We start from the raw sequence: 24,930 nt of genomic DNA, 5'->3' as shown, positions 1-24,930 counted from the left end.
ACAACATACTGTCTGGAGAAATGGAAACAGTGTGGTTGTTACAGCACAGCATTGTAAGTCTTATAGCGGGGTTATCTTGTCCCATTGTTGGGGGCAAAAACACCCTGTACTAAAGGCATGAAGTGAAAAGGCAATTTTAAGACAAATATAGTATACAAGACGAGTATAAAATAGTTGTAGATGCTATATTTGCATGAAGTGTAAATAGAATCTTGTTTATGGTGCAAATAATGCTACTTTTACAGTCACACAATTTATAAAATTAGTCATATTCTATTTGTACTCTGTACATTTTCTGAAATTACATCCACAATCACATAAAAGTTATATTGATTGTCTCCAGTCCATCAGCATGTGCAGCAGATCTTATGGTTCTACTAAAAATCTTTGTATAAAATGCCAGTTTTCTGAATTGGACTATGACATACACATACACACTTGTTAGTTTAGTATAGTGTGTAATATGATCATTTATTACATGTCTTTCTGTAATAGATTCTGATTGGCATTCTGTGGTCTTTTTAAATTTTTTTTATAAAATATTTTAATATGTGAAAAAAGTGAGATATTAATATTAAAGTGATTCAAATTAATTTTAGTAGCCGTGTAATAATATGTGGTCCACTTTTAATTTCATTGTTGTTTTTTTAAAATGTTGCACCCCAACAGATGCAGTGAATGATCCTTAATAAATCAGAAACATGGTAAGTGACTCTAAATGTTTAATGCTTTTTATTATATTGATTTAAACTACCTCAGATGACTATTTGACCTGCTGCTGTCATGCTGTAGAGTCGTTCATGTTGTTCACCTTGTTCGTGTATCTTATGCCGACCACAGATCCGGATCGCTGCTCTGAATGCGGCGTCTCAGGCTGCGGATGAGCACGAAGACTCCTTCAGAAGCACTAAGCCAAGTCAAACAAAGGAAGCCCAGGTGAGTCACATGCTTTTAAAAGTTAATCAAGTTATGGCTCATATAGTCTGGTATAGTAACAATATAGAGCTCAGACTCAAGGTGGAAAAAACACCTCAATTTTATTCAGAGGAAAAAGATGCTTTTTGTTGCAGATGTTGATATTTATATGGCCAAAAAGGAAGATGAAGTTTTAATGCTTATAATGTAAATCAGTGAGATCTTTATAAAAGTATAGCAGATACTAACATAAAATGCATATAAAAATCAGTCGTCACTCTATATCTGTCAAAAATATGCCTTAGTTAGATATTTAAATGATTACTTTTATGATCAAAACTAGGATTGCAAAATTCCAGGAATTTTCAAAGCTGGAAAATTTCCATGGGAATATATGGGAATTAACGTGAATAAACAGGGAATTTGCAAAATTGTAGGTTAGCCTATAACAGGGTAGTTAAATGTAGTTTCAGCATCATTACTCCAGTCTTCAGTGTCACATGATCCTTCAGAAATCATTCTAATATGATGATTTGATACTCAATTATCAATGTTGGAAACAGTTGTGTTGCTTAATATTTTTTATAACCTGTGATACTTTTTCAGGATTCTTTAATGAATCAAAATTTAAAGAACAACATTTATTATAAAATAGAAATCTTTTGTAACAATATACACTACCGTTCAAAATTTTGGGGTCAGTAATTTTTTTCATTCTTTTTTTGAAAGAAATTAATAATTTTATTCAGCAAGGATGATAAAAAGTGATATTAAAGTGATGTTGTTAGAAAAGATTTCTAATTTGAATAAATGCTGTTCTTTTTAACTGTTTCTAACATTGATAATAACTGAATATCTAATCAGCATATTAGAATGATTTCTGAAGGATCATGTGACACTGAAATAAATAACACAATTGCTGCAATAAAAATATATTTATTTTACATATATTTACTAAATTAGAATTAATTGAATGTGAAAAATAAATAACTGTTATTTCATGTTATGACCAAACAAAATGTTTATATTTGTTTTTAAATATTATAAATTTATATAAATTTCCAATTAATTCCCATAAATTATCATACATTTCCATAAATTCCCCAGGTTAAGTTCCTGTGGAAAATTTCCGCCCCTTTGCAACCCTAATCAAAACTCTAGTTTTTAAACATATAATGCAATACAATGATGACTGCGAGATGAACAAATAAACGTTCCTTAAAAGCCTGATGATCATATTTGATACTCACATTTGAACATGATTTTTCTAAACAATTATGTCTGGATAATCGAGTAAGCCTAAGTTGCTTCAGTCCAGTATGTGTTCATCTTGAAATATTACTAACAATATCAAAGTTATTCTTATGTTTACTTAAAATCAGTAAAGATTTCACAGCACAAAGATACGTGAACCACGAGTTGAAGGTGGACGTTTTTACAATTACACTAAAAGATCTTTTACTTGCTAAAACATTACAAAAGTCATGTAATACATTATGTAAAACATGTTTTCAGCAAAGTTCTGATTATGCTGATAATTTATATGCATAAGAAATTTAGTATCAAGTATAATACAGCAGGCTTTATAGGGTTAAGAAAAAATAAAATTGTTGTAACCATTTCCTTCTCATTTGTGTTGCAGGAGGCGGAAGCGTTTGCACTGTATCATAAAGCTCTTGATCTGCAGAAACATGACAAGATTGACGAGTCTGCCAAAGCCTATCATGAGCTCCTCAAGACCCCATTGCTCAAGGAGGTACAGCACGCATCATCCTCACATCTTACCTTGAGATCCAGAGTATCTTTTCATTTAGTTTGCTCTGGACACCATTGTTTTTTATTTTGCAAAGCCATTTTGTGACCAAATTTTGTTGACTTGTTTGTTTTCTTGCACCAGGCAGTGGCATCTGAAGATGAGAAAGTAGGACTGAAGCATCCTGGGCTGATGTTGAAGTACTCCACCTATAAAAACCTGGCCAGTCTTGCTGTGCTCAGAGATGATCTAGACACTGCCATGGACTTCTATGTACAAGTAAATACATTTTCAACAGATCCATCAGTTTAAGGTGCATAATTCATCCCACATGCGTATTTAGCAGTTTACTTGAACTACACTGCCGTTCAAAAGTTGGACAGAAGAGACTTCTTTCAGAAGCATAAAAAAAAATCTCACCGAATGATAGTGTACATTTGACAACTCCTCCAGTGTAACAGAAAGATCCAGTGAACGGGCAGTCACGTGGTTCGTGTCTGTTTGTTTTGCAGGCTGTCATGCTGGACTCCACAGATGTGAATATGTGGTTTAAAATGGGAAAGTTGGCCTTGAGGAAGGCCAGCATGCCTTTGGCCCGTCATGCCTTTGAGGTGGGCTTACGCTGTAACCCGGACCACTGGCCCTGCCTGGACAATCTCATCACAGTCCTCTACGCTCTCAGTGACTACAGCTGTGAGTCCAGAAACATGTGCAACACACAACCAGAGCACATCATTCACATCCTCACTGTTCGAACCTTTGCAGTTTTGATTTTAGAAATCAAAATGGACTGCATGATTCCTCAGTGCTAATTAAAAAAAAAAATTAAAAATCAAAATATAATAATTTTTTTATCTCTGAAAGGACTTTTCTGCCTATATACCAGAGCCATGTAGGCGAGGGAAAAGTAATACACTATCCCCTGGTTTCACAGACAAGGCTTAGGCTAGTGCCAGACTAAAATGCATGTTTAAGCTGTTTTAACTGAAAGTAACTTGTACTGACATATCTAAAAATATGTCACTGCCATTGTTTTGTCTCAAGATGCACATCAGTAATGATATTTTTTAGTGTACATTTATAAAAGAAACTTAAATATCTTTTGAACTAAGGTCTAATCCTGGCTTATGCCAGGCCTTAAAACTTAAAAAAAATAAATAAAAAAAAAATAAAAATGCGTTGATATTTTTTATTTATTTTACAGAACAATAGAATTCTTATAATGGTTATATATTTCTTTTTTTGTTTAAAATTTTTTGTTTGATTCATCCATCCATTTTCCATACTGTGTATTTTTTTTTGATAATAATCACAAAAATCATTATAATAGTCATTTGTTATTTTAAAGTTAAATTTGAATGGGTCAAAAACATTGGGAATCTGTCCTATGATAATTCAAGTTTGAAGAGTTTTTTGTAATCTCTGTTGACTTTATGGTTACTGAAAGAGATTTTGGTAAAGAATGTATTCACCCACATTTCCCAAGCCTTTCCCAAACCGTTGAGCCCTAAAATGATGGTTCTCACTCAAACTTATTATTATTATTTTTTTTTTTATGAAGATTCGCTCCTCTACATAATCATCATTTTAGAATTATTATTAATTCTTTCAAAATAGAGCTATTCAAGTTAGTTATTGAAAGTGGTCACATTATATTCACAAATATTCACTTTTAACTGACTTTTCCCTCAATAAACTCCTAATTTACTGCTTATTTATAGTTAGTAAGGTAGTTGTTAAGTTTAGGTATTGGGTAGGATTAAGGATGTAGAATATGATCATGCAGAATAAGGCATTAATATGTGCTTTATAAGTACTAATAAACAACCAATATCCTAGTAATATGCATGCTAATATAAAATTGGTTAATAGTGAGAACTGGACCCTAAACTAAAGTGTTAGCTTGAATTTTTTTCATATCGCAGTATGTACAGCAGTAACACAAAATATTGCAATATTGCACTAGCTACTTTCATCATCTTCTTTGTAGTCACAGCGTTAAGTTCTTGTCTGTTTCTCCCGCAGGTTGTTTGTACTACATCTGTAAGGCTCTGGAAAAGGACACAGGCTACAGTAAGGGGCGAGTGCTCAAAGAGAAGATCTTTGAAGAGCAGCCCTGCCTCAGACGAGACTCTATGAAGATGTTCTCCAAACTGTATGCACCTTTTGCTAGTAATGTGGCATCCAACATTTGTCCTGTTGAAGAAGAAACTTTTTTGAGTTTGTATGTGTCTGTGTGTGTTTTGGCTGCAGTGATGTGTCGGTGCAGTATGTGGATGTAGATGAAGATGAAGCCCACAGCATTGTAGAGGAAGCGCTGGAACTGAGGAGACAGAGACAGGCTAAACTCACACGGCACCCGGTAGCTGACCTGCAACTGGTTCAGCCTATCAAATACTTCACGTGAGTCCAGGCCACTGTTAATCCACAGTCTGCTGCTGGAATTCATCTTACAGTTTGTTTGAAGGAATATCATGGGTTAATTGAGTAACTTTTTTTTATCATAATGCATAATAAAACTATGAATTATCCAAACGTTCAAATAATATTTAATACCATTTATGTAATTTATTTATGTCTATGGACTTCTTGGGTGTCAAATATAAAATTAAATATAGTTTCGAGCAGCAGTTATCGGGGTTCAAGTGCTTTAAGGCCTTGAAGCGCAATTGTAAGATATTACATATTATATAACAAGTCTGTACATGCCTAAATCAGAGATGAAAAAAAAAAAAAACAATTTTCAGAAATTTCAGGTTATTTGCCATAAAAATATTGTGTTTTTAAAAGTTATAGCGCCACTTATGGCCCTATCTCCATAAAAGTTTGCATGCTTGTTTAGAATCGTATGCCACATATGCTCACATATGTTATTGTTTAGGAGTTTTGGGCTTTTGTGAGCATTTGGCCATTCCCATTTTCTAAATGAAACTGTTATAGCTATCCAAATGCTAAAGTTAAATATTTTCTTGATAAATATTGACCTAGTCTAGTATTGAGAGTCCAGAGAATTCTACTGCAGTAGTTTTATCGAATCAAACAGGCCAAGCGAGATTTGTTCCAATAGGCCTCCGTTAACCTGATCTAATAGGTGCTCAAAATTCATTGGCCGATGCCGGCCGTGCTTTTCGAGATATGTGAAGGCCCTCATGGACAATCATGGCAACTAGGACCAAGACACCGCATGCTAATTTCTAAGTCAGTCGGACTGACTGTTGTGTAGCTGTAGCCATTTTATTTTATTTTATAGTGCCACCAAGTGGCCAGCCACCAAATCCTTTTTCATGTGGCCACAGACTGAACATGGGTGTACTGAGTTTGGTGTAATAGGTTGTTTGCACATGACGTCACAGCAGCAGCGCGAATGAGTCTGGAGGGCAGGGAGTGATTTCTCTATATAGGAATCCTGTCAAAAACTCAAAATTCGTATGTTTTGCGTTGTTTATGGTTGCTCAAATCAATAAAATTGAGAACCCAGAAGGTGTTTATATCGTTTACATAACTTATACCGTTTTTTAACTTTAAAAGTTGTCACCTTTAATAGCGTTTTGTGTCTGCTGATACTGAAATGAATATGGATACCTGCTTACCTTATTTGTTTTTGACTTGGTTAAATATCCACATTCTTGAGAGAAGATATTTTATCCTATTTAATTATAATTAGGTGTTTTCACTTCAGTTTTGTAGTATTCCGTTCACAATGTTGATCTGGTTACCATGAGAACAGTGTCACGCGCTGCTGCTTCAGCCATCATAGTAGAAAATGTCCAAATAAATGTTTAACAAGCTGACAGAAGTCGATTCAACAACAAAGACAACACTTTCAAAAACATTCAACTATGTGATTATTTTATTGAGTGAGAGGTAATGGGTTAAATTATTGACATTATTAGATTTGATATACGGCGTCTTCCTGTCACCTCCTCAACCTGCTTCCCTTAATAATGTGTTTTTACACGTATAAAAGCCAACCATCCAGTTTTTATAACATAAAAACTGGATTAACATATAAAAAAACCCAGACTAGATCTGAACGCGGCATGACGGCAGCTTCACATTCTCTATATCTACCTCCTTCCTCTATGTCTTTCATTTCAGTGGAAAAGTCACTCATCTTCATAACATAAAGATCACGTCCAACATATGTTGTGATTTTCTGTTTATGCCTTTCTAACTTTTCTCCATCTCCTCCATTCTAATTTTCACTGCTTGCCCTCCACCGGTATTTTGCACGTCACCAGAACCACGTGATAGCAAACAACCTATTATCTCATTCCCTTAAGAGTTATAGCCATTTTAGTAAAAGTGGCCACGACCACATGTTTATGACGAAATAAGTCTATGTCTACACTAATGCAGATGCTGCGAAAACTGAGATTTTTTTAAGACAATTTCCCAAGTGAATACATTTTAAAATCGCAGTTTTTGTGTTGTACTGTGGACTGTGAAAACTGAGGTATTTCAAAACAATGACACGTTTAGTCATGTGATGCATATTGTCCCTGTAGATACTTATGTTTATAGGTTGAGCAACTTTTGGAAAACACTAGTGTTGACAGAAAGCATTTTAAAATGAAAACTTTATGCTCACCACCACCAAGGCTGCATTTATTTGACTAAAATATAAAAACAAATATTATTTGAATTTAAAAATAACTCTTTTCTATTTGAATATAATGTAAAATGTATTTTATTCCTGTGATTGTATCGCCCACCCCTAGTTAAAGCTCAAAATGTATTATTCAAATTAAATTTTTTTATTTAATTTTATTTTATTTCTTTAAAGGGATAGTTCACCCAAAAATAAAAATTGTCATCTTTTACTCGCGCTCATGTTGTTCCAAACTTGAGGTTGAGGTATGAGGTTCTTTCTTCTGTTGAACTCAAAAGAAGATATTTTGAAGAATGTTGGTAACCAGACAGTTTACAGTAGTCATTGACATCCATAGTATTTTTTTATATTTGTGTGTGATGTATTCTTACCCCTATAGGTGGAAGAGTGTGGGTGAGAGTTTCTTGGCCATGTACAAACACCAGAACGCTTGCCTGGTCCCACGGCCTGACTTTGGCCGCCGAATCGATTTGTCAATGTACCGTGACCCGGACTGCCTCCTGCAAATGCCCACCAGCACTCCAGCACCCTCCACTGTTGCTTCAGACCCTCCTCAGCCTCCCATGAACGTCAGTGTACCTCAGGACCCCCCTGCCCCTCCTCCTGGTCCCAGCAGCCCAAGCTCCAGTCTACCCCCATCTACCGAGCTGCTTGTCCAGCCGCAGGCCGAGCCCATCGCTCCTGGAGGAGTACCGCAGAGCCAGAACATCATTGAGATCAGCACAACCACAGTCACCACTACTGCTGCCAATGGAGCTGAGGATGCTGCCGTCACCACGGTTACTACTGCTGGTCAGTATGAATGTGTACATGACGCATGAACATATATGCAGTCTCTCACCTGTAATGTGAGATACAGAACAGAGATTAATGATGTGAAGATTCCTATCACAAAAATATCAAAAGTGCCTTAACAATATTAGGGCTGTTCGAATTTTTCAATTAAATTTGTACTCGATTTTAAAAAACCCTCAATTGCAATTTACCCGTGTTGAATAAGGACAAGAATCCATGAAACGCATTATTAGAGTTTCCTAAGGCTGTGTAATATATTAAAACCATTTAAAAACCATAATATAGTGTAGTGCTATTGTGAAATCACAAATGCTACGATTCAATTAATTAAATGTATATGCGCTGCAGGTTTAATATATATGCGCTTTAATTATTTACATTACGTGTTTCTCAGAGCTCATTCACAGTAAATGCTTCTCCACATGTCATCATTTACATGCGTGGAGCGCGTCTCAAACTCCATTTCTGTATATGCTGTGAGTTTGGGCTGCTTATAACTTTCATCTGGGAACGCGATGTGCAAGTTTGCATGTTTTGATGTCCACATATTCTTTTTCAAGAAATTACAGTGGCTGTAGCGTTTCTATCGTAAAGAAGTGGCCAAATATTAAAGAGTAAGTTAACATTTGAATTAAATGTCATTTGGTCAATATTTAACAAGGATTTGATCTGCTGTAAAGTGCAACAACAATCACAGGCCGTTGGCACCCTCTGCAAGCATTAGTTATAATACATAATGTACATAAGTTGATTGTTTATATTATATATATTATGTATTTTAAGAGTGTTGTTCTATAAAACCATATGATTTCTTGCTTTTGATACTTTATTGTTATTATAAAAACTCAATTAATTGTGAAAATGATCAACCGATTACTCGATTACCAAAATAATCATTAGTGAAAGCCCTAAAAATATAGAAATTATATATATATATTTTATTTATTTATTTTTTTCCCAGTAGTTTTGACTCTTATAAAGTCACACAGGTATTAACACTGACACTGATGATGGCACTTTTGTTCACCTACAGCTATGGATGCTGCCTTGAGTGATAAAATGAAAAAAGGCACCAAGAGAAAACGTGTGGTAGAGGACAACGTAGAGACAGCAAAGAGACGCTCTGCACGTGTCCGGAACACCAAATGCAAGAAAGAAGAGAAGATTGACTTCCAAGAGCTCCTGATCAAATTCCTCCCCTCTAGGTGTCTATTTTACTAATGATCTATTTTGGGTTTTTGCTCTAACCTGCTGTGACCATATTAAGCAATGTGCTTTAAGACATTTTGTCAGACATGTGCTTTCTATTTTTGTTTTGTCACATTGGATGAATCCTCCCACAGTGAAAGCTCATTAGACCAAAATCGTGCTCCACATAGCTGTATATAATTAGATATCAAATATACATGTGCTTTAATTTTCCTGTAGGTTCAATACAGCTTAAATAAGACAATTTCTGATTATTTGTCATTGCCATTGTTTTATAGCACCCCCAGTTATACAATTTTAATGGTTTCTAAATTTATTTTGGAGTCTCCTGCAATAGGTTTACATGCATCTAAGGTCAAAAAACACTTCTCACAGTGTCTGCAATGGCTTGATAAAGGATCAGGTCTCTCTAAACCCCTCCTTTCCAAGAGCCTGTTCATCTTGTCCTTAGAAAGTGAAAACATACTCAAAAGTTTTTGACTTGAGCTTCTTTATTTTCAGGCTGAAAAAGTTTGAAGATGATGAAGATGAGGAGAGTCTCAGTAACATGGACTCTAATTGTGACGTCAAACCCGATTCCCAGTTGAACCGCGGCTCCGGATCCAACTCCTCTGAGTATATCATCTCTATGGAGTCAGGTACAGAATCTGATGTTTTCGTTTTATTCATTGTTTTATTTCTTTCTGCATCTTTTTTATTTTTCTCTCTGTTCTTCATGGTCCGTCAGAGCGCAAGGATGTGCACGCATTCTTACTGGCGAACATGCAGAACGGCGGCATCCTGGAGCTCATGATGCGGTTTCTGAAGGCGGTGGGGCAGATGTTTCTGGAGGAGTGGCCAGCGGGCCTCGGTGGAGTGATGCTGGATCTCTTCACCTGCTGGAGGAAACACAGCGCTGGGCTGCCCAACCCACTGCTCAGAGATTCCAGCAACCAGCACATAAAGGTGAGACGAGCAGTCGCTGCATAACCAAGTCATGACCAAGAGGTTCATGTACAACTTTAAAGGTGCCCTAGATTCAAAAATTGAACTTACCTCGGCATAGTTAAATAACAAGAGTTCAGTACATGGAAATGACATACAGTGAGTCTCAAACTCCATTGTTTCCTCCTTCTTATATAAATCTCATTTGTTTAAACGACCTCCGAAGAACAGGTGAATCTCAACATAACACTGACTGTTACGTAACAGTTTGGGTGTACGCCCCAATATTTGCATAATGCCAGCCCATGATGTTCCCAACAGTATAAAAGGCATTAGACAAGGGCAGCCAGTTAACGTCTGGAGCTGCACACAGCTGAATCATCAGACTAGGTAAGCAAGCAAGAACAACAGCGAAAAATGGCAGATGGAGCAATAATAACTGACATGATCCATGATGGCATAATATTTTTTGTGAAATTTGTAAATTGTCTTTCTAAAAGTTTCGTTAGCATGTTGCTAATGTACTGTTAAATGAGGTTAAAGTTACCATCGTTTCTTACTGTATTCACGGAGACAAGAGCCGTCGCTATTTTCATTATTAAACACTTGCAGTCTATATAATTCATAAACACAACTTCATTCTTTATAAATCTCTCCAACAGTGTAGCATTAGCCGTTAGCCAGGGAGCACAGCCTCAAATTCACTGAGAATAAAACTTTTAACATCCAAATAAATACTTTACTCACATAATTCGAAGCATGCATGCAGCATGCATGACGAACATCTTGTAAAGATCCATTTGAGGGTTATATTAGCTGTGTGAACTTTGTAAATGCGCTGTAATATAGTTGACAGCTCCTGTGGCAGGAAGCACGCGTCTTAAAGGGGCGGCGCCGAGTGTAAATCAGTGCATAGTTAATGGTGCCCAAAAATAGGCAGTTAAAAAAATTAATTTAAAAAAATCTAGGGGGTATTTTGAGCTTAAACTTCACAGACACATTCAGGAGACACCTTAGACTTATATTACATCTTGTGAAAGAACGTTCTTGGGCACCTTTAAAAGATATTCATGGTTTCGTTTGAGGCACTTGGTAGCAAGTAAAGGAGATTTGCACCCTGATTGGGACATTCATTAGTAAAAAAATCAGGTCACACAGAAGATCAGTAATTTGATGACAGCTTAGGACATGACAACACTGAAAGTATTTTAGGTTTCTGTGCTAAAAATGTACAGTGTGAAAAATCTATCAAAAAAACAAGTAAATATATTTATTTAAAAATAGATACCATAAAATTAAAAGACATTTATTTTAAATATATAACACAGCTTTTTTAATGAGGCAACAAAATATGATAGATAGGACAGAACAAGACTAATATTCTTTCATTGTGCAAAAGTATTATAGTATAAAAGGCTCCAATACAGCATAAAGCAACATGGAGTCGCAGCGCTGTGCTTCTCGTTGGAAAGTTTAAAATTCAAATGGATTAGATCTTTTCAAAAGTTTGAGCCTTTTTAACAGTTTTAAATTTCAGTTAGTGAGCATGTGAAGAACAATTCATAGTGCTCTATACTCCAGTGTTGTGATTTAACAGACACCCAGTAGAAAGCAACACGATTTAGAAATAGCAATAAACTCTAGGAAGATGAAGTCCTTTCACAGACCTTTATCTATCGAAGCACAAAAATAAGTAAAAGAAGATTAAATTCAATGGTCTATTTGTGCGCTGTCTGCGATGGGGCATTCTGTGTGTGTGCGCTTCTCTTTCCTATTATTTCTGCAAGGCTCTAAACACGAGTAACTGATAAACTTCAGTAATGATTCAGCACCCGATCGGACAGTGACAGCAACTGTCCCGACTCCCGAGCATCTTTCACAGGCTCTAAAAGGTAGTTTAAATGAAAATGCACACATTGATGATAATGCATAAACTGACATTGTGTTAAAATGTGGAGAGTGTGAAAACAAAGGTGCCTCTTAAACGTATAAATGGTATAGATTTTTTACACATTTAATCAATGTAGCGACCTATATCGATGTATTGTTACACCCCTAGTACACATGTGTATCTTTAGCTTTCATGTTCAAAATCGCACTTAAAAATTAAACCATAGTAAGTGGTGGTGGTTGTTTTGCATTTCAGTCAGACAACCCCTTTCAAGTGTGCACATATATTTATATTTAGTTTGTTGATTATATACAGTTAGCCATCTTTGTGAATATTACTTTGTTTTGTGCTCTCTCTTCACAACAGGATGAATATGTAAGTGCTGAATTATTTTATTAGCAACTCAGTAGTTTAGTAGCAACTGTTTTGTTGCAATGAATCGAATTGAGAAACAAATTTTGCACAACAAAATATTTTTGAAAAGAATGTGTAGGTAAATACTGTTTATTCATTATTGCTCTATGAGGCATGTACTAATAAAAGCGATGAAATATTCTTCATTACATACTTAAAAACCATGTGGGGGAACATTTGAACAGGATTTTACTGTATTCTACTTTCCGTCCCCTTGGAATTATAAGGTTCTATCTGCATTCTGAGCCGTTTTGAGATATTGTTTTCTAAATAATGTACACAACTTAAAAAAAAATCACATAATGTAAATAAGTTGTCACATAATATGAATATGTGAATAACTCCCCCCCCACACACACAGGTTTGTTTTGCTAATTTAGTGAGGACATTCCATAGGCGTAATGGTTCTTATACTGTACAAACTGTACATTCTGTCCCCCTACACTACCCCTGCCCCTAAACAGAAAACACTCCACAGAAAACATTCTGCATTTTTACATTTTGTTTAGCATGTTTTTAAAGCCATTTTAAATATGAGGACTCATGAAATGTCCTCATATTTCATGTTTACCTTGTAATACCAGTGCAATACCCATGTCATTATACAAATTTGTGTCCTCATAAATCATGAAAATAAGCGCACACACTCACACACACACACACGTTTGTTAAACCTAACCATCACAGGAAACTATGCACATTTTTACTTTCTCACAAAAACTCATTCTGTATGATTTATAAGCCTTTTGAAAAGTGGGGACATGGGTTAATGTCTTCATAAGTCACCTCTTCCTATGTCATACCCATGTCATTATACACATTTGTGTCCTGATATGTCACAAAAACACGCGCACACACACACACGCACATCAGTGGTGACTGGCGAGTAGTGCCTTTTTTAACCAGGTATGCTGGACTTTCTGTGTCCAGATTCCTACAATAGTGAACTGTTGTAGGAACAGAAGAAGCATGTTTATTCGTCAGCTCATAGAGTGAAATAGCTACACGTGTTCAGTCAAAGGATTGTTTTTTTTTTTTTTGGCACACATACTGCTTGCACCTGCCTGGCAACAAAACTATTCATTATGCCACCTGATCCTACTGTATTTCTCCCAGTGGAGCTACTGAAAAACAGACAGAAAACAATAACTTAATGAGTGTGCTTTTGGCAAAAACTAGGTCACAAACACTCTCTGATATGTAAATGAACATGCAAATTAAAGTACAATATAATAATGGTTTAAATCAGATTTTTAAAAATGTAATTTATTCCTGTGATCAAAGCTGAATATTCAGCATCATTACTCCAGTCTTCAGTGTCACACGATCCTTCAGAAATCATTCTAATATGCTGATTTGCTGCTCAAGAAACATTTATGATTACCAATGTTGAAAACCGTTGTGCTGCTTCATATTTTCATGGAAGCCATGATAAATTTTTTTCAGGATTCTTTTGATGTATAGAAAGAAATAGAAATCTGATGTAACAATGTTAAAGTTCTAACTGTCACTTTTGAGTAATTTAATGCATCCTTGCTGAATAGAAGTATGCATATTGCTTATATTTACATTAAATTATAGTAGATGTACCTGATTTTTTTTTTGAAGGCTCTTAATAGCATGAAGTGAACTTAATTTTTTTTCTCAAATTTGCCATCTTTCACATCACCGCTCAGGAAAGCTTTGTATTATTGACATTCTTGCCAACCAACCTTAGCTTGTTTTCTTTACTTTACTTACCCAAATGTAAATGAATACCAGTTATTATGTAACTTCTTAAACAAAACGAAATATATAATTGTGGTTGAGTATTTCTGGTTTACATACTGATTTAATTTTTCATAAATTAATTTGCTTCAACATGCCAGATGCGTGTAATAGATGTTTGCAGCGTTGCTGTGTTGTTTGTACAGTACATCTACTAAGACATATTATACTGCCTACTGTGTAACAGGAAATGATGCTGATGAGTCTCTGCTGTCTGGAGCTGCAGTTGGAACAGAAGTCTATGATGAAGGGCCGGAACAGTAAGAACATCACAATCAGTCAGACTTCTGTGTTGTGTTTGACATCAGGCACTCATAGGCTGATATTATTTCACAAACCATGACAAGTAATCACACAAATGTCATGTGCTTGTATGATTTACAGTGTCTCAGAGGAAGACCATGTCTGCTTCAGGAAGGGATTGTGGGGACGCGGATGGACCAGAGAGCCGCTTTCAGTCGGATATGTTCCTCCTGACCATGGCCTCGTCTCAGAGAGATCTGTTCGGAGACGACTGGCTCTCTTTTGCCGTCAGAGTTCACTGGCTTAAAGCACGACACCTCGCCTTTCAGGCAAGAAAGCTCAGTTATTAGAGACACAGACATATTTTTCTAAAGGTGTTGTATGCTATTAAAACACATTCGACTATCTTGAGTAGTGCTGACTCAATCATAGATATGATAAATTACACGTTACACTTTAATAAACCTGTGCGATAGTGGTTTTTGCACTCTATACATGAATCTATGTGTGTTAATGTGTTTTTTTAGGGTGACATGGAGGAGGCGCTGGAGTGTTACGACATGTGTGTTGGTCTGCTGAAATGTCAGACAAGTGAGATGGAAAAGATCTCCATCCTCCTGCCCAACCTCAGCATGGACAATGCCATCTCTTTAGAGGAGGTACAGTACAAATAAAATCAATCCCTCAAGACACTGTCACATCTGTGAATTCATAGAAGAGCCACTCTTGAAGAGTCAAAGTGCTGTTCACATATTTATACATCAGCCAATGGAGAAGAAACAGCAACATAGTGTTTCCAAACATCTTGAAACATGAATAAACTCACATCTTGTTCAAGACTCTTTAATGATGACAGCTGAATTTGTGAGATGTAGACCGAGAGGAAGAAAGAAAGCTCTTTCATTAACATTTTTACTAAAGTAGGTCAAACACAGACTCTTTCTAATATAAATGTAGATGCAGAAGTAACATTAACATACAAGAAAAATAGAAACAAAACTTTAAAATGGGTTTAAAATTGAATACAATGCATGAAATTAATCAAAAGTGACAGTAAAGTAGGGCGGTCAAACGATTAATCGCATACAAAATAAAAGTTTGAGTTTGCATAATATATGTGGTTGTACTGTGTGTAATTATTATGTATATATAAATACAAACACATTCATGTATATATTTGAGAAATATTTACAAGTATATGTATTTATATTTTAATATAATTTATATTATATATAATTAAAAATATTTTGTACATAAATAACATATTTCTCTTAAATATATACATTAATTTGTGTGTATTTATATATACATAGTAATTACACACAGTACACCCACATATATTATGCAAACTCAAACTTTTATTTTGTATACGATTAATCGCAATTAATCGCTTGAAAGCCCTACAGTAAAGGCTACAGAAATGTCTTTGTGGAACGATAGGTGAGCAATATCACACGAGTGATCTATATATGATAGGCTATAGCAGTGGTTCTCCAGCCTTTCCCAACCTTTTTCCAGGAGACCCCCATTTTAACATTCAAAATCCTCTTCTAGACACACATTTCATTTACTGACAGGGACTACAAAATCAGTTACTTTTTTGGTAAATGCAACAACAGCAGAAACATTAAAATAATAGCATTAAGAACTACGGCCACATTTGAGTTAAAAAATAATGTTATCCACTACCATGTAGGCTACTACATGATCAAATATTTACCAATGCTTTATAAAATTATAAACCTAATATAATATTCCAGCCTTTAAACCATTTTTATGAAACCGGTTGTCAAAATGATTATAGGTATTTTATCAGCTCAATGAATAATTCTAGATACCTTATTATCCTGATTGTTTAGATTTTTAGAATGCACATTAACTTATTTTCTATTAACTGGTTAAAATTTACAATAGCGCATAAAAATGTGGTCTGAGTTTCACAAACAAAAACCGCAGAAAGGCTGAAAGAAAATGTAAATCCATTCTGTCAGTAGGTGGCGCCTATGCAAGTCGTTCTCCGTAAACCTCTGTAAATAAAGCAGTGCATTGCTTATAAACACTAAGCGTTACACGGATGGAAGATGAAAATAAAACGCCGTCAAAACTTTTCTCAAGGCAGTCAGTTCCCTTCAGAGATATATTCATAGAATTCATTCATATTTTAATTCATATAATTTCCCTCAGTACTCGCTTGTGAAAGTTGTAAAACTGTACTTCTTTCTGACATTTTTCCCCCAAACAAAACGTAACCTACGCTGCATGTGCTGCCTGCGTGAGACTTTTGCTTACTATGCTTGATACTAGACAGTATTTACAGCGAGTTTTTCAAATCCTGGCAATCAAATAAGGTTTTAATGATGATTAAAATATTAAACTGTAATACTAACTGTCGGAAATTGCATTGCATTGTCAAACTGGTAACCTTTTCATCCCACCCTAACCCTAAAACTAGAGTAAGCTTGATGAACCCTTGTAAATCTTTAGCAACCCCTTGTGGGGTTCACTGAAAGATTCTTAGGGGAAACAAAATGGTTCTTCTATGGCATTGCTGTGAAAACCCCCTTTTGAAACCTTTATTTTTAAGAGTGTACATTTGAAGCAGTACTCAAAAAAATATTCCAATGTCCCATCTAGGATCTGTAAATGCCAAAAAAAAAAAAAAAAGTTTGGTGTCCTGCCTACACTTTTAATTTAGTAAAAACTAAGGAGTTTTTGCTGCTTAGTTTCCAATAAAGTAATTTGGGTGAACTGGAATACTTTGTAACTTGATTTTAAAAGAGCAAGGGTCCAGTTTTGCATAATGTGACCCAATTAAGTATAGAAAGATATCAGATGTTTTGTCCTCATTGCTCTGTTTAGATTGAGAAGAAGTTGAAGTCTCTGGAGCGATGTCAGTCTTTAGAGGAGATCCAGAGACTGTTTGACACGGGAGACTACCAGTCTGTGGTGCGTTTACTGCAGCCCACACTGAGCTTTGGCCACGGCTCGGCGCGACTGAAACCTCTAGATTACATCAGCTCTGCCCCTGAGAGACCAGCACAGCTGCTACTGCTGCAGGTAAATCACACAAGCATTCTCCTTAATGTGCCCCAGTTATGCTATTTTAAAAGTTTTGGAGTCCCCTACAACAGGTTTACATGCATTCAAAGTGCATTCTTATAATATCCACTGCAGCATCAGCTCTCTTCTCACAGTGCCTGAAACGGTTCAATAAAGGATTTGGTCTCTCTAAACCCCTTCTTTCAGAGAGCCTACTCCTCTCTGATTGTGAGTCATTGGTGATTGTGATTGGTCAAACACTTAAGGCCTAGAAATACGTACGGCGAAGTTCTTTTTCGTTCTTCACTTGGGATAAAAAAAGTAGTTCAAAATACATGACCAGAGATATAATGTTAGTAACGTCAGCACTTTATACAGTAGATTGCTTTAAAGCAGCAGCTTTACAGTATTAAAAATGAAAAAAAAAAAAAAAAAAAAAACCGTGTCAGTGTGTCTTTTGATTAGAATTACAACTTCAGTTTCTACTATGAAGCGGCTCTCCATTGTGTTCATGTTTTATTCATGTTTTACTCACGTCTGACCTTGACGGACTGAACAGAAGAAATTAACCGGAGAGAATTTCCATGTCAAAGAAAGCGGCGCCTCAGAGCCACACCTACTTATTACATAATCACCATGAACCAATGGTAGTTTGAAGGTGTTTACCAGACAGAGTAAACTTTTCCGGAAAGTTAACTTTGGCAAGCGGTTTCAAACTCCCGAAACAAACACAACTTCATTTTGGCCTGATTTTGATCAAAATAACGTCACAACAGTTCAATCTTCGATTTCGCTTGAAGTATATCGGAGCCTTTGCAGCACGTGTCGAAAACCAGATGACCATTACCATATCTGAATTTCTGCTCCGAAGGCTTCATCTGCACAGATGCAACCCTAAAAATGGCGTCGGTTTTACCATATCAATTCCAGAGCAAGTCTTCATCCTTTGGAAGTGCATCAAAGTAGATTTGCTTTGGAGGCGCAGAAAAAAGCATCTTCTTGACATGAACAACACAAACCAAACTCTTCCAGTCTCAGCTACAACTACAGCGTTTGAGGGCCAAAGTAGAAGTTCACGAGCAGCCAATGAAGACCATAGACTGAGATTATGGAAATTTGTTACAAACCTACGTAAATTTGTGTAGGAAGTAAGACTGGAATTACTGATGACTTGTTTCAGTTCAGAATCAGTTCTTTCTTTTAGGAGACAATAACTTTATTCATCTGCACTTTGATCTTTAAAACTTTGCAGACATTTTACATTCATGATCAGCTAAATTTATAATACACATTACATGAAAGGTCATATCCAAAGAAGCATAATTGGGGCACTTTAACAATTTTTGGAAAGCCTGTATGTATAATCCATTGCAAAGTTATTATTAATACATTATAAATCATTCATAATACCTAATATTTATTTATTTATGTAGCTAAGGGTACGGTCACGCAGGCATTAATGCAAAGTAAACCCCTTCATGATAATTCAAGAGTCCTCCATTTCACATCTGGGGTCCTGATCACATTACTTTACTGTGCTGAACCCCTTACAAACAGTTTAATATATTAAAAACATGATAATTCATGTATTGAGACACTACAGACAAATCCATTGTTTTTTCATGCATGAGTCTATTTGGAGTTTCAGTCTTTTTCAGACTAGTGGGAAGCATCCAAAATACACATTTAAGTGTTTATTTTATTACACTTTTAATTTCAGTATTTTAATTACAGTATATATCTTCAGGTGTTTTCCAAAATCTGCTTTTAGTCCTAAAAACTTAGCAAATCCTTTTTTTTTTTTTCTGGCTGCCCGAAAGTATTTATTTATTTATCGAGTGATAAAAAGAGATATCCAGATTCCAATAACCATTTTGTACTATTTTTTTTTTAACTCTAATTTGTCAACAAAATGAAAGCTGTAAAAGATGAATTCTTGTTTTTCTGTATTTTTGATCAAATTTATGCAACCTTGGTGAGCATACAACAGTTCTTTCAAAAAAATCTTCAAAACTATTGAACGGTAGTGTATAATGCATATAATTAGCAATCATGAATACCTTTGTTCTGCAATATATACAGGCTTCAAGTAAAGGTCTGACTGGATTGTCTCATAAACACAGTCATGTTTTATCTGAGGATCAGTAGGAATCATATCAGAGCTCAAAATGATAGAGTCAGCATGTTAAAAGCTAGTTATTATTGGTTTAATGACTAGCTTTATTCAGTGTGCGATATCCCATTTGTCTTAGATGTGACCTGCTTGACCGCACATTTCCTAAACCCTCAATTCTACAGAAGTGTGGCGTTTTCGCACACTTAACCTGTTGACTCCACATCCGTCTTTGTTTTTTCTTCCCAGAGTTCCCTGCTGCGGCTGAAAGACTTCAGCACCTGCTTTGAGACATCTGAAGTGTCTCTCAATGAGGCCATGCAGAACTTGAACTCCACATTACCCAGCAGCCCCTCTGCCAAGGAGGAGTGGGTTTCCACCATCACGGCCCTGCTGAAGGGCATCGAAAGCTGCATCACTGACAAGCCCGAGCTGCTGTGTCACAGCCCGCGCTCCACAAACCTGCCGCGCCTCGCCAACAACCTCATACAGGTCTGTGTGGAGTAACAGGAGTGTGTTTGTATCTACATGATCACGCGTCTCCTTTTTTAAACTGCTGTTCTTGTTCTCTAGTTGATAGCTAACAGCATGGTCTTACCTGATGACCCCAAAGAGGCTCATTTCTCATCACTGTTGCCATGGATTCTGCTGTACCACCTTATCAAACAGGAGGAGGCAGCGTTTGACTGCATGCTGCGGCAGCATATCACAGACGAGGATGACGATGGTACGAATAAAGAAATATAACATCAATAGACAGGGCTTAACACTAAAGTTTTCTTCTACTGGGCCAGTGGTTCAAATTTGTAATATTTCAATATTTTCACTTAAACAGATCAATAAAATAGTTATTATTTTCATTGGTTTTCATCCATGTAACATTGCATTCAAATAAATAAGGTTATGTCACCAACATTTTAGATGACAAGTGAACAGTCAGTAATAACCAAAGAAATAAACAAATGATAAATATCACAAATAAATACAACAGAATAAAGATACAACTTAGTTTTTTTAGGTGGGTAAAGTATTCAGGTACAGAAATTGAATAAAGTAATTGAATGTAGTGTTGCACGATATACCGGTACTAGAAAGGTATCGCGATACCCTGCTTTTAGAAACGGTACGGTTCTTCATTTTATTAGTACCGGTACTTTGAGTACCAGCTGTATTTCCTAATGTGCGACAGCAGGGGGAAGTGTGCGTGCAGCGCGCTGCTTCTAAGGCACATTGAGTGCGTGTTTATTCCTCTTAACTGCGCAACGGTTTTTATGGTGACCAAACGAGAGGTATGGCTGCAAATACAGGTGCTCTTGCAGACCGTCCACAAATTCTTGAGAAAGCAGATGCACAAAGGAAAATATGGCATTATTTTGCTTACATTGCCGTAGTGTTAATTTCGTCACCTATTTTTAATTTAGTCTTAGTCTTGTGCCAAATGTCCTTGTTAGTTTTAGTCATATTTAGTCATTCACATATCTTTTTTTGTTAGTCAAGTTTTAGTCGACTAAATGTCTTGTCATTTTAGTCTAGTTTTAGTCAAAAGAAAACTCAAGGTATCTTAGTCAAGTTTTAGTCGACTAAAAGTCTTTTAATTTTAGTCTAGTTTTAGTCAAAAAATTGTAGTCTTTTTTTTTTAAATAACACATTATTACTGAGATTATTAAACATTTCAGTAAAAAAAGTGTTTCACATATCTCAAACATTTAATTACCTGACAAAATACACTTGTTGAAAGATTTTTGTTGAATACAAATGTTAAACGTGTCTGGTTTTCAATTTCTGATTTAGGAAACACATTCACAAATGATTAACCTGTTCTGAAGAGTATTTTATTTTAACCAACACAATTCAAAAGCAAGTACTGTATGTCGTCGTCGCTCGTCACTCGTGTTCGCTTTGGGTGTTGTGTGTTCAGCAGTTTCGTGTTGCTGCCACAGGCGTATAAAACCTGTAAAGCCTCGTTTACACTGCACGCGTGTGCGGCTCGTTACGGCTGCGACGCGGCTACCGGAGCTGATACACAGCCAGTCTAGTCGATGCTTGTGTTTACACCAGCCGCGCCGCGGTGCGTTTGAGAAGCGGCTCGACGCGCCGCTTCGCTAAAGATAGGCGCCTCACCTCCAAGACGCGCAGCTCAAATACAAAACAAAGTCAAAATAATCACCCTGTGTAAACTCCCGCTCATATTTTACATCACTAGAAACTGACAACAAGAGATTCGCAGTAGAAAAACTTGAAATTTCTTTGAGTTGACAGTTGACGGAACAACACCTTGCCGGAGCCGTAACAAGCCGCACACGCATGCAGTGTAAACAAGGCTTCAACGAGGCTTAACTTGTGCAACAGCGCGAAGCCGCGAACTCGTTCTGAATATTTTAAAGGCGTAACAACTGATGAAAAAGCAGATCCGATTGTAGACGAAAATGAAGAGAGATTTTATCTTAGTTTTTATTTTATACAAAACATTTTCATCTCGTCTTTTTTCGTCAACAATAATGCATGTTAATTTAGTCTTAGTCAGCGTTTTTGGACAGTGGTGCAGTCTTGTCATCGTCTCGTCTTAGTCATGAAAAAAAAGGTCGTTGACGAACATATTTCGTCTCGTCTGACGAAATTAACACTACATTGCCGACAGGCAGGGCAAGCCCACGGACACCACGAAGCCCGTCTGCAAAATATGTTACAAAATAACGCAAGCGAAGGGACTCAAAAGCATCTTGCCGACAAACATCCCGATTCGTACAAAGAATTTAAAGAGCGACAGGTTAGTGAACGTGATACCAGCGTTATGTTTATGCTCTCAAAAATTAAATGAGTGTTATTTATATTACTCATGCAAGCAGACATCCAAAGAGGTGTATTATTGAGTCTAAGTGATATCTGGTTGCTAAAATAAAATTAATTGAAAAAAAAAAAAAACATAAATATGTGAAGGGAATATACAGTTATATTAAACCAATTTATGCTTTAATAACATTGCTCTAATTACATTATAGCTCTAATTCCAATCACACAATTCGTTATTTACATGCAGTTAGTGAAGGAGGGATAGGCGGAATTGCGCTCAATGACACACAACAGAAGCATTCTGTCGCGCGCGTGATCAGTTCTCCTCGCGCCTGAATAGTCAAATACACGTGCACACAGATGTCTAAATGTCCATCGTGTGGAGTATCTCACGTGAATACAGTCGGTTATGGCTTAAGTGGACATAAACAGGTGGGTAATAACTGGATATTTGTCAGTTATGTCCATGCATTCAGCAGCCCAATTAAATAGGCCTACCTGTCTGTCATTAATGTTAATCAAACAACCAAAGATGATAAATAAATGTAGGCTATATGTTAAATAAACCTAGTGTATCTGAAAAAAGATTATTTTTAATTTACTATTGTTCTTGTAATTTTCTTCTTTGTTCTTTTTATATAGCCTAACACAAATAACTTGTTCTCATACTAGCTCATGATCATATTGTCCCTCTTTCCCACCTGTACAGATCAGCTGATATACAATGTAATCTTGATTTGGGTGGTCCGTCTGCATTTAAAAGTTTGAAAGGGTTTTAAATCTTCTAAATCAAGTAAAATGACTCAAAGAAATTTAATATAATCATATAAATCATATCATATAAAATGTAATTTACCAACATCAAAATTGTGGCCAATAAAAATGCTGAGTGGCTAGTTACTTTGGAAAACCACTAGCCACAGTGGCTGGTGAGTGAAAAAAGTTAATATCAAGCCCTGCTTACATGTATAAAAAAAAAAGAAAAAAAAAAAGGAAAAAAGCATAATAGCACATAATTTACAGTTTTCTTGAGCATGAAAATAATAAACTTTAAAAATTATATTAAATCTAACTCTGTAACTTCACAGCAATGAAGCTCAAATCCAGAATTTTCAGCTGCACACTGGTGAAGAAAGAAGTTCTGTCATATGTTGTTTATTTACTTTTCCTACTGTTTTAAGTTTTTGCCATAGTATCGTTTAAGTATCGGTATCGTGATACTGAAGTTGGGTATCGTATCGAAGTTAAAATTTTGGTATCGTGACAACACTAATTGAATGTACACTGCATAGTCTTCACTGTATAATTTAAATATAGATTAATCTTTATTGAAGTTACAACAATCATTCAGTCAGGAGCAGTGGATGATTTTCTCTTTTTCTTTTGTTGTTTAATTAACGTTAATGGCAGGTATATCAGACTGCTGTCACTTTAAGACCTGATGCACGGATCCAATATATCCATTTTTTTCCCTCAACTGTTTACGTTTTTTTAAAATACATACGGTAGTGGCCAAAAATGATGTCCAGAGGGGATATTTGTTTTTTAATGACCCTACAAGTTCGATTAAATCATGAAAATATGAGGAAAATATTTAATATTTTTAAAAAATGTTAAATATGAGGGAAGAACAAAACACTAAACTTGGTTAAGCTATTTATCTGACAGAAATATTTTGGTAAAAAAGGCAAACTACAGCTACAGGTTTTATGTAAAAAATAAATAAAAAAAAAAAGCATCAAAACAAAAAGCTCACAGTAAAAAGCATACATTGACTGCAACATAATCCGTTAATAATATTTTGTTGGTTCCCTTTTTGGTTTTGCATCTGTTCATAATTTCTTCTAATGACAGCCTGGCCAAAAAATGATGCCCGCATAATTTGGCATGTTTCATTGCATTATCACAAATAAAACAATTGACTCCAAGCAGTATGCTTACAAAATCTTGAACAAATTTTTAATAATATTTAAATAAAGATGTCAATTTTGTTGGCCAGGCCACTATTGGAAATGTTTATTAAGATACTCGCCAAGACTGGCATTTTGACATAATTTTGTCTGCATTTTTTCACAAGTTCTTTTTCACATCATCTTGCACTTGAATGGTTTAAAGATGTTTGAATGTTTAAATTGGCAAGACTGAAAATCCCATGCAAATGGTAAACTTTTCAAATGGCAAGCTTTTTTAATGCCGGCCATGGGTTACCGGGCAGTCCTTATTGCCAAGCTCAGTTTAAAGGTACACTTTAACTTTTTTTTGTTCAAAATTAACAAAATACATCAATCCTTCTTCCAAAGCATGCTTTTTGTCTTACCCTGATTCACTATGGTAAGCCTGTTATAAGTGTTTATATTTTAGACCGGTCAGGATGGATTTTGTTTGAAACTGCGTACATACGTCACTCACCTGTGTGTCTTGTAATATCTGTAAATAGAGAAAAGCTGCTCTGGCTACTTTGACGT

At 35.8% G+C, this 24,930-nt stretch overlaps 1 protein-coding gene across 7 annotated transcripts in view; it reads left to right on the top strand.

Annotated features, from left to right (window-relative positions):
- Window positions 1-24,930, top strand: part of cabin1 (calcineurin binding protein 1) — a 127,277-nt gene that overhangs the window by 465 nt on the left and 101,882 nt on the right. For all 7 annotated transcript variants that reach the window (XM_067395483.1, XM_067395481.1, XM_067395482.1 and 4 more), the window contains exons 2-18: window positions 670-704; window positions 841-936; window positions 2,558-2,671; window positions 2,813-2,947; window positions 3,181-3,361; window positions 4,694-4,823; window positions 4,922-5,071; window positions 7,660-8,072; window positions 9,109-9,280; window positions 9,786-9,922; window positions 10,012-10,229; window positions 14,468-14,540; window positions 14,665-14,852; window positions 15,051-15,182; window positions 17,383-17,580; window positions 19,925-20,167; window positions 20,249-20,402. In XM_067395483.1, coding sequence (XP_067251584.1) covers window positions 702-704; window positions 841-936; window positions 2,558-2,671; window positions 2,813-2,947; window positions 3,181-3,361; window positions 4,694-4,823; window positions 4,922-5,071; window positions 7,660-8,072; window positions 9,109-9,280; window positions 9,786-9,922; window positions 10,012-10,229; window positions 14,468-14,540; window positions 14,665-14,852; window positions 15,051-15,182; window positions 17,383-17,580; window positions 19,925-20,167; window positions 20,249-20,402 — 2,737 coding nt within the window. In that variant the 5' untranslated portion in view covers window positions 670-701. The remainder of the gene's footprint in view (window positions 1-669; window positions 705-840; window positions 937-2,557; window positions 2,672-2,812; window positions 2,948-3,180; window positions 3,362-4,693; window positions 4,824-4,921; window positions 5,072-7,659; window positions 8,073-9,108; window positions 9,281-9,785; window positions 9,923-10,011; window positions 10,230-14,467; window positions 14,541-14,664; window positions 14,853-15,050; window positions 15,183-17,382; window positions 17,581-19,924; window positions 20,168-20,248; window positions 20,403-24,930) is intronic.

The sequence above is a fragment of the Chanodichthys erythropterus genome, chromosome 9 (genome assembly GCF_024489055.1).
Source record: "Chanodichthys erythropterus isolate Z2021 chromosome 9, ASM2448905v1, whole genome shotgun sequence".
Classification (NCBI taxonomy): domain Eukaryota; kingdom Metazoa; phylum Chordata; class Actinopteri; order Cypriniformes; family Xenocyprididae; genus Chanodichthys; species Chanodichthys erythropterus.
Note: the sequence above shows the minus strand (reverse complement) of the source record. Positions and strands in the feature narration are given on the sequence as shown.